The sequence below is a fragment of the Lolium rigidum genome, chromosome 1 (genome assembly GCF_022539505.1).
Source record: "Lolium rigidum isolate FL_2022 chromosome 1, APGP_CSIRO_Lrig_0.1, whole genome shotgun sequence".
Lineage (NCBI taxonomy): Eukaryota > Viridiplantae > Streptophyta > Magnoliopsida > Poales > Poaceae > Lolium > Lolium rigidum.
This window is the reverse complement of record NC_061508.1, coordinates 73,923,315-73,933,751: the sequence shown is the minus strand read 5'-3', so window position 1 is coordinate 73,933,751 and position 10,437 is coordinate 73,923,315. Positions and strand designations below refer to the sequence as shown.

The 10,437-nt window shown below is 48.3% G+C and overlaps 2 protein-coding genes across 2 annotated transcripts; one reads left to right on the top strand and one right to left on the bottom strand.

Moving 5' to 3' along the window:
• Positions 1 to 1,922: 1,922 nt before the first annotated feature.
• On the top strand, positions 1,923 to 4,883 carry LOC124650567 (calcium/calmodulin-regulated receptor-like kinase 2). The gene is made up of 7 exons (XM_047190190.1): positions 1,923 to 2,278; positions 2,407 to 2,560; positions 2,877 to 3,003; positions 3,267 to 3,352; positions 3,444 to 3,515; positions 3,882 to 4,085; positions 4,370 to 4,883. Exons 1-7 carry the CDS (start codon positions 1,938 to 1,940, stop codon positions 4,667 to 4,669), a joined length of 1,284 nt encoding a protein of 427 aa, XP_047046146.1. The 5' UTR covers positions 1,923 to 1,937; the 3' UTR covers positions 4,670 to 4,883.
• Positions 4,884 to 5,234: 351 nt separating this feature from the next.
• Positions 5,235 to 8,897, bottom strand: LOC124649566 (phosphatidylinositol 4-kinase gamma 7-like). Its single transcript, XM_047189467.1, has 2 exons — positions 8,801 to 8,897; positions 5,235 to 7,781 (listed from the first exon to the last, which is right to left on the bottom strand). Exon 2 carries the CDS (start codon positions 7,644 to 7,646, stop codon positions 5,559 to 5,561), a length of 2,088 nt encoding a protein of 695 aa, XP_047045423.1. The 5' UTR covers positions 7,647 to 7,781; positions 8,801 to 8,897; the 3' UTR covers positions 5,235 to 5,558.
• Between the last annotated feature and the right edge of the window lie 1,540 nt (positions 8,898 to 10,437).

Genomic DNA, 10,437 nt, shown 5'->3' with positions numbered 1-10,437 from the left:
CTTCAGTGAAAGGTTAAGTTTTGTACCGGAGCTGATTTACAGTGACAGTTTGGTGATTTGTTTCCAAACATTTTTTAATTGATATATTTTCTCCGTCTTATGAAAGTTGTCTAAAGTTAAATATATAGACACCCATCTGGAATTCAATTTGGCTCCCGGGTGCATATGATCCCTCTATGTAAAAAAACGTACTTCTAATTGTCAAGAAATTTCAACAAAAAAATTCTCATGTACATCTCGACAATCTATGTGCATTCGTACAGTTTCACGAAATCCGATATTTTTGATGTAAAAAGACAAAACATATCTCATAAAAAGCCTTATTTTTAGCATATTTTTTCTTTTTTACACAGCCCAAACGACAATCCGTTTTCTAATGAAAGACTTTGCACATGCGAAGATGCACTAGTGAATTTTTTGTTTGGAATTTTTAAACGTTTCAAAGTGTATGAAAGATGCACTTCAAAATAAAGGGAGCATATGCATCCGGGAGCCAAAACATCACTCCCCTACCCGGGAGTATTTCTAAAGCCTTCAGCAGTTTCCAAACAATTACTAGTCTAAAGTTGACATATTCAAATTGACAAATATAAGACAACTTTCATAACGGCGTAGGGAGTATTTCCGTTCCAAACAAGTTGTATGTACTTTCAAAAAATAAATAAATTACCTTCAAATATGAAATTTAGATGTTCAATGTTTAGGATTTGTAGAAGTTGTTGATTTATATTGTCATCTTAACATTCAATTGAGATTTACAAGGATTACTGGATTTATTGAAGCTTGCTCAGAATATCAACCTTATTTTGTCTTACTTGGGAATGATGCTTTTCTTTCCTTTTGGAAATCCCCCCCCCCCCCCTATCTCCTCGTAAGCAATAACACGACACAACATTTGGTTACAATATGACAGAAATCATCTGAATCAGGTGACAAATTACGTACTACAGGATGGCAAAAAATATCGTCTTCGCTTATACTCCTAATCTCAAAGGTCCAAATGATACCGAGAGAAGAGTCAAAGACGATGATACAAGGTTCAACCAATGGCTTGAAAAGGATTTGTTAAATTTTATCATTTTTGTGTACCCTGAAATACCAAGAATTGTGTACGCCTACGGTATACATCATTGACTATCTACAAAACATTTTTTAATATTTTAAAGCTTTAACAATTGTTTTACTTCCTCTGGACCTAACATCTTAATAGACAGAAAATCATACACTAGTAGGATCACAAATGAATAAATAAATAAATACTGCCTCTTTCTGGGATTCATCTGCACATGACACCAACCCAACCGCCTTCCATGTCCTAAACCAAGTCATGCCTTTGCTTCTTCTTCAGAAACAAAAAGAAGACAAAAATAATCCAGAAAAGATCAAAGAGGGAGAGAGAGAGAGAGATAAATAAGTAAAAAAATAAGAATATATTAATTATCATGCCCAGTCTTGCCCTGTGAAGTCGCTCGGACGACTGCGTCCACTCCAAACGCAGCAGGCCGCCTTTTCCACCCGCCCATCGCCTCTGAATTCCTCCTCCTCCCACGCACACAAAAACCAAGCACGGGAAGTCGGCCTCTCCCACCGCCGGTCCTCGCTCTGCCCCCCGTGCTCCGGCGCCGACAGGCCCGCCGTCGGCGTCCCAACCCAGACCGGAATTCCCGCGCGCGCTGCCGAGGTACGTACGTACGATGCACGCCTCCTGCCACGCTTTACAGATCGATTCTTTAAAACCATTTCAGCCGGCTCGATCACCGGCGAGATTGCTCCCCCGGCCGCGGAATTCTCGCTCGGGATCGCCTCCTTTGTTTCTTTGCTGACGCCTTGTTCTGCTACGCCATGGCAGGAGTGGCAGCAGGGGAGGCCTAGAGCGCCGCCGCGCCGCGGCATGGTCTTTGCCTCGCCGGGGAGGTTCCACCAGAAGGCGCCGGAGAATGGTCGATAGGACGAAGCTCGCGGCCGTCGTGGCCGCCGCCGCCGTGGCCGCCGCGGCGCTCGCGGCGGCGCTCGTGTTCCTGGCCATCTGGCTGCGGCGGAAGCGGGCCAGCGTCGCCGCCGGCCGGACGCGGTCGCTCGAGTCCTCCACGGCCACGCTGCGGGCCGGCAACGGCAACGGCTCCGTCGACTCCAGCGTGTCCGTCTCGGTGTCCGAGAGCGGCGGCGACTGGGCCCACAACCCGCTGCCGCCGGGGAAGCGCGTCGCGTTCTGGGGATGGCGCGGCGGCGACCACCACCCGCCCCTCTCCGTCTCCGGGATCCCCAAATACCACTACAAGTATGTGCGGCAACTCCTTACTACCCCATTGTTGCCGTGATTTGAGTAACCATCAACTGGTATAGTATAAGACACAAATGAATGATCATTCATCGGATTGTTAACTGCATTTTCTGAATGTTCTCCAGGGATCTGCAGAAGGCGACCAACAACTTCACCATGATCCTCGGGCAAGGGTCGTTCGGTCCGGTGTACAAGGCCGTGATGGCCACCGGAGAAGTAGTAGCTGTGAAGGCCCTCGCCAGCGATTCTTCCCAAGGGGAAAGAGAGTTCCAGACAGAGGTGACACACCATTATCCTTTTTTGGATAATCCCTGCCTGCATTTGATCAAGTATTCTAATCGGGGCAAGGCAACGACAAATTGGCTTCCAATTGGCATGTCCCGATTTGGTTTGGCAAAATCATTGGCTCTCTTTCTTTGTTAGTCAGCAAGTGGTTATGTTCTTGAGTGGTGACACACGTTGTGGGTGTGTGTGTGAAGCGAGTGCAACTTGCAATACCTTCAATTAATCTGTGTAGAGTAGCTGGTAGTGAAGCATTTGACCTTGATAAACTGAGCAAGCTATATAATCATGACCATTCCTTCCTCGTTTGCAGGTAATTTTGCTTAGCAGGCTGCATCACAGGAATCTTGTTAATTTGGTTGGGTATTGCGTGGAGAAACGCCAGCACATTCTGATTTACGAGTTCATGAGCAACGGGAATCTGGCGAGCCTTCTCTATGGTAAGAATGGAAGACAAAAATCTTTTCTTTTTGATGACGAAAGATGAAAAGGAACGAAAACATTTGCATAGTTAAATTTCGCATCGAGGATATAGCATGGTGTGCACTGCAAAGTGGAATTGAACTAAATGTTGCCATCTGTACCCAAACCCCGTTTCTTCCATAGCTTAATAAAGATCGGTTTCTCCACTTCGAATAAACTGAATGCTGCCACGAATCAACAAGCATCTCCTTGATTATTTTGTACCATGTCCTGTTATTAGGTGATAATAAACGGAGTTTGACCTGGCAAGAAAGGCTACAGATAGCTCACGATGTCTCTCATGGGATTGAGTACCTACATGAAGGGGTACAGTTGATGATGGCTAGTAAACGTGTACTTCCATTGCTAGTGTGACCTTGATCTTGGCAATTGATTAGAGCTATGACTATTTGTGCAGGCTGTCCCGCCCGTCATTCACCGAGACCTAAAGTCCGCTAATATACTCCTGGACCATTCAATGAGGGCCAAGGTTAGACGATTTATGATACTGATCATTGCAAATGTGCTTGTTCTTTATGTGTCATTTTAGGTATTACATGCCGCCACCTTGGCCAAACAAGTACTGCGCCATGATTACATTTCAGTGATCAGCTGAACCTGCTACATGCTGATTGTTTAGCTAAACCAATTGTCTCATCTGAGATTCTGAGGCGCAGTTCATTAATCAACTAACCCGCTGGACGCGAGTTGTTTAGCTAAACCAATACTGTTTTAGATCAGTGACCTAAACTTGTGACGAAGAATGCATGCAACTGAAATAAAGATACTCAGTTCCGTGACGAAAAAGATAACTATGCTGATGTACACTGTTTGTTTTACTTGGTACTGCCTACAGGTTGCAGACTTTGGTCTATCAAAAGAGGAAGTATTTGATGGAAGCAAGTCAGGCCTCAAGGGCACCTATGGATACATGGATCCTGACTACATCACCACCAACAAGTTCACAAAGAAGAGCGACGTGTACAGTTTCGGCATAATACTTTTTGAACTCATAACAGCCATAAATCCACAACAAGGCCTTATGGAATACATTGACCTAGTAAGTGATTTCAGCATTCTTACATTAGATTATAGTCCAGTTCATCCAACAAGAAACAATATTTAACGGCTACCAGATATATTCAGCAGATTGATTACTTCTTATAGATTTGTTTTGTTTGGTTACTTTATGCAACAACAGAATCTCTAATGTACAAAGAGAAGGCCAATAATCTTAAGCATTTACTACGTTATAGATGATTTCAACTTGAGTTCCTTTATTTTGTGGCAAGTTTACCTTGTAAATCAACTGTGAGTACCAACATTGTGCACTTCTACCTTCAGGCAGCGATTGGAGGGGAAGGAAAGGTTGACTGGGACGAGATACTCGACAAGAACCTCCTTGATGGCAGCATTGCGGAGGAGGTAAGGGTCCTCGCAGACGTCGCCTACCGGTGCATCAACAGGAGCCCGAAGAAGCGGCCCTGGATATCAGAGGTTAGCCAGGCGATATCAAGGCTAAGGCAGCGCCAGATGACTTTGCAGAGGAGTGAGACTCGGACAGTGCTGAGGAGGATAGAGCACCAGCATGTGGAGCTCAGCGATCTTGCCGGCATGAGAGATATCACGCCAGTAGGAGCCTGAACTTCCTCATTGTTAACTGATGAAAGCATCAGTTGATTTTGGCCTTTAGGGGTGTCTAACTTGGGTTGGAATTAGTGTAAATAATCAAGTACTGGTAGAGTTTGGTGGTAGGATCATGGATCCAACATAGGTAGATTGTGGTAAATTGGTAACATGAACACTGCGGCTGTAAGAAATTGAAAATCCATGACCATTTTTTTTGTTGCCACGTGAACTAGGTATTAAACGTCCCAGCAGCATGAACAACGGAAATAGAGGAGATATTTGCAATTGACAATTATAAGAAATTGTGTATCGGTATAGTTTGGCATGATCATGTCCGTCGAAAGAGTTTAATCCAGCTTTGCCACATGAACTAGATAGCGAACTTCCCAGCCACCTGAGCACAGACAGCAGAGTTTAACTGCATCGATAAAGAGTAATGTACACGACACTGAAATATCTGTGACCACAGGCCCAGTATAAATAAGCATGACAAGTGAATTCACAGTGAAAATCTTTCAAGCTTGAGAGATATAACAATACTCTGAAGTCTGAACAATGTGTACCTACTACACCATTAACCTTTTCTTGAATGTTTACTTTATTTGAATGAAAATTTCGAATGCATATCATGAGTGGAGGAACTGGGTGGCCAAGGACTAGACAGACAACACATCCCAACCTCCTCCAGGCAACTAGCTAGAAAAGAAATGAAAGGGGAAAATATATACAGAAAAGGCCATCTTCTAAACATGGACCTCTGACGATGGCGCTGAATCATTCGAACCCTATTGTAAGACTGTAAAGGATGGCTTTTATTGGACGACCGCATACCTTTGACACCTAACAAGAAAGCCACGGCAAGCAAACAGCAGCAGCCAAACGATTTCCCTACTCCTGAACTAACTCAAAACTGGCAAGAAGTGCCCAGCCTCTGCCTCGCCCTCTGCCCTGTGGCGCCGCTCTTGTGCGAGCGGAATGCGCCGGGGAGCAGCTCCTGGAACTTCTCGAGGAACATGCCCCATGTCTCGACACCCATGTCAGCCAGCTTCACAAAGCTTGCACTCGTCGGGAGCTGTTCATTCGCACTCCTCCAGTTACCAACTTGAGAGCCACTACGGTTGTTGTTGCTCTCGGAAGTTTTCACAGAATCTACTCCCTTAAGAATAGCAGGCAGTTGACGCTGGCTTTTGTCCATGAGACTGACACCACTCAATGAGGTCGATAGCTTGGAAATGTTAGGAAGCCACTTGTTCACAGGCTTGGGGCATGCTAACTTTTCTGCATTGCTTTCTTCCTCCTCAATGTCATCTTCCTCCTCTTCAATGGCCTCATTCAATTTTGACAGCGGGTTTCTGGAGCTCCCACCCTTAAATTCAAAATGGTAGGCTGGTGGTGTTTTTGGTATGTCATGATCATCTTCACAATCCAGTTCAAACTGAGTTACATCTTCATCACCAGAATCATGTTCCGTGGAAAACTCCTCTCTTTCTGTTGCTAGCCTCCTTGCCTCCATACAGACAACTTCAAGCTCACTTGGCTGATCTTCCATCCCGGTAAATTCTCTGCTCATCATCTCACCAATCTCTGCAAGGCAAAGACCAAATGACGCGCCTTCTTTAAGAAATATGGTCGAGAGGATTAGCACTCGGAGGCAGGCTTCTCGGATCATAGGAAGCTCCATGCGAAGCATGTCAGCATCTTTCACTGGATCAAGATTTGCTATGTACTCAAGCTCATCCTCAGAGAAGGGGATTGATGCCTGCGGCCAGTGAATCCATTCAAAATAAGGATCTTCTAAACACTCCGGGAGGCAGAGACCATGGTCAATAGGAATCAGCTCAGTCTCATTCCCAAATTTTCCTGCTTCAGTCACCTTCCTTACCAGAATGTTTCCACCATGTCTATCAGTGTTGAAGATTCGGATGTCAAGAATACCAATCCTGTGAACAGCAGATACAGGGAAGCTTGAAGTGCCAAGGTCACTAGCATCAAAATCATGAGGAGCAAACTGCTGAAGTGAGGCAATCTTGCTAACAGCGCGTGCAAAACCCACAGATGCCTTCTTGTTGGTAGAGCCGACACTTTCATTCACATTGAATACAGGATGTGAAATCTTAACAAGAACTGTCGGAGGGACATTAGCAAAGTTACCATAGTCCAGAAGGTATGCTGCAACCTCTCTAAAACCAGTCTCACCAACTCGAACAGACCTTTTGAGGCCTGGCTGCCCAAGGGCTCTCCCTGTGAAACCTTTTGGATTGTTGGGTGCAAATGGCTCCTCGTCATTTGGCTTCACAATGGCAGCATTCTCACCTTTGCTGTTCCTGAAATAGTAGGCACCACCAAGCCCACTATTGACAGGTGTTGGATCCACACCATTTCTTATGGCCCTAGCAACATCCTTAACAAGCTGCTTTGCCTGAGAGCAGCTTCTTGGACACACTAGAACTTCAACTGGACCACCCCTATCCTTTTGCTGCTGGAGATCCTTGCTTGTAGGAGACAGGCATGGGGTGGAGGAGCTCCGATGCATGAAGGTCTTGGTCAGAAGCAGCGGGGAATCATTCCGGACGCTGCTGAGATCGTTCTTCAGAACATGATCACCAAATGTCAGAGAGCTCTCCTCAGTGGGAACATTCAGAGCCAGCTGCAGCTTCCTTTTGACGGTGTGTGCACTGTCACCACGATCTAGCTGAACAGCCAGTACAAAGCCAGTGTCGGTCTGAACAAAAACACGCTTCCATCCAACAGCCCTCACATCGCTTCTAGTTTTGCTAGGGTCACCAATCAGAGAGCTGCTCAAGGCTGAAACTGCCATCTGGGTCTGGACTGGGCCCTCCAAGTTGCGAGACATGGCTGACAGCAAAGGAATTGAGGCCAACACACTAGAGGCAGCTGCAACGATGGCACCCTTCTTACTCCAGTCCACTCCCTTGTGCCTGTCAAACTCTGCAGATGCCGCAGTGGTCGAGTGCGAGACAGCAGCAATCATCAGGCAACGAGTGACATCTTCCACATTAGATATAGAGCAGCAAAGACGCCTAAGGAAGGTTAAGGCAGCAGTGATCTCCACTGCAATGGGATGCTACTGCAAAACCGAGGAGCCCAGCCTTTAGACAGCTAGATCCTGCGAAAACAGAAAGAGCAAGTGGAGGAGGTTATTATCAATTTTTTGAGTCGGAAACAACCGCTAATAAGTACTCCATATGAAACTAATGATTCCGCATATGACTTCCTAACCACTATCAAGTATAAAAACCAGAAAACAGGGACTCTCCCGCACGACTTGCAGACTACTCGCGCTTGATTCATGTTCTATATAAAATATGAAGTTGGTATACATAAGGAGTGGGCTACCACTTTCCTTCTCTGGCTACCACGTTTTTAAAGCCTCATACTGAAGATATGGTATGTTCGTTGAATCTAGCTGCATTTTAATTACAGTTTCATCCGGAGATTCTTGATGTCCCCCCATTCACTCCTCCATCAATGCTACCATCCGTGCGTTTCCTACCCTGAATCTCCGGCAACCGATGATGAGATCCAGGCAAGTGTCTAGTGAACTTTCCATGTGGCAAACGAACCAGGAAAACTCAAAGTCCACGGTTGAGTGTGGTAGCTGGGCGCAGCAGCAGCTTCATTACCTCTAGATTCGACAAGCCCCCAATCTGTTTTTTCCTGGCACGGGAGCGAACTGACATTTCATTTCACCTCACTACAGTCAGTAAAAATTCAGATGCAGCTGTCAAAAGCCTTGTTTTTATCACAGAAATCCGGTAGCTTTCAAGCTGAATCTAGACTAAGGAAGCTGCGCAAGGCAGAAACTTGGGCCAGACACAGATCAGTTGCTTCAGAAGCAATCCAGAAATCGACGGAGGATTGGAACGCTCAGTGCCACGAGCTACGCTGGCCGCAAGGGGAGGCATTAACTCGCCAGGCTGCCGGATAATGCGTGTCCGAGGCAGCTAAAATCCCGGAGGAACTAATACTATGAGTTCCTTGGCAAGGAAGTGCAGGGTTTTTTTTCCAGTAAAAATGCCATTTTTTTTCCAGAAGAGAAAACAGATGCTGGGATAACGGCGAAATATGGAAGCAGAGGCGATGAGATTTCCCAGGGGAAACGGTGGAACGAGCGCCGGCGCGTACCTGAACCAATGCGGAGCCTCGGAAATGGCGGCCCGCCGCCGGCGGGGCCGCAGATCTGGCCGGTGCGCCGCAGCCGCCCCTGTCTTCCCTCCGGCGTCCGGCGCGTCACCAGGGCCTGCCTCCCGCTCCCCGGCACGACGCCCCGCTGCCTCCGCCGCCTCCTTCCTGACTCCGAGTGCTCGCCGCGCTCGCTCTCCCGGTGCCTCCGTGCGTGCGCGTTCGTGCAGAGTGCGTGCGCGAGAGCTTGTGCGAGTGTGAGGGGTGGGTGGAGCGAGAGGGGAGATGGGTTATGGTGTGGGTTAGATTTAAGGTGCTCAACTAACCATGGTTAAGTTAGGTGCCGCGAGGGGGGCGTGAGCTGGGATTGGCCCAAGTAAAGGAGCCTATCTTCTTCCTCTGCTCACCCTCCACTTCATTTTAATTGCAAGAACGGTCATCCAAGGAATTTTTAAAATTCTTCTATGTATCTCGCGACAACCATGCAAATCAATAATAACATGGGTATAATTGCAATGCATGACCTTGCAGAGAGTGCTATCTACAGTAAAATTTAGCGATGGGTCGTCAGAGCATCTCCAACAGGCGCGCTATATAGGCCGCGCGGCATAAAAACGTCCGATATAGCGCGCGCGGGAGGAAATGCGGCCCTCCAGCAAGCGCGGTATACGGCACGGCGCTGTAAAAAAATTAGGGCGCGCGGCGTTTTACACAAAAGGGAGCGGCATATCTGGCGCGTCGGCTACAACGCGCGGCATCGCTCGTCCAAGCGCGAAAAAACCCCCGCGCTGAAACTTCCTCTTCCGCGTCGCTACTCCGGTCGCCCAATCTGTGGTCTCCGCGCGCCGCCGGCGATCCCGACGATGAACGACCCCTCCGGCAACCCGCCGACCCCTCCCTACGCTGTCGCACCCTCCGCCGCCGCCAATTCCGCCGCGCCGCCGCCAAACCCTAGCGCCGGCGTCGACGTCGGCAACCCAACGGCCGCTGCGCGTGTGCTGTTCGCCCCGCCGCGTGTGGCACTGCACGCAGGCGCCGCCGCGGCGCAGATGGCCGCGCAGGGCACCGCACCGAGGAGGGGGAAGGTACCGGCGACCAAGCGGTCACACCTCAGCCCCGCCGCCGTCGCGCCGCCGAAGAAAGCAAAGAAGCCCGTCGCCCGCCGGCCTCCTCCTCCTCCTCCTCCGCCGCCGACCCAGCCGACCCAGCCGAACCAGGCGCCTCCTCCTCCTCCGCCTACCCAGCCGACCCAGCCGACGCCTCCGTCCGGCAACCGCGCGGGCGCACATATGGTGGATGATGAAATGCCCGAGAGGTAAAAAACACGAGTTTTTGTCGAATTCTAGTTTATTGATGCATACCTAGCCGTGTAGTAATGAATTTCATTGCAATGTAGAGTGGATGATGCGGCATTCATGGACACAATGAATGTTGGATCCTCGTTCTTGCATGATGAAGCCGCCGATGGGGAGGAGGAATATGAGGATGTAGATGAGGAAGGAGAAGGCTTGATTGAACCTCGCCCTCCCGGCCGGTCCGCCAACTACACCATAGCGGAGGACAAGTTGCTTTGCAAGACGTGGTTGACAATTGGAATGGATCCAACAACCGGTACCGACCAAACAAGAGAAACATATTGG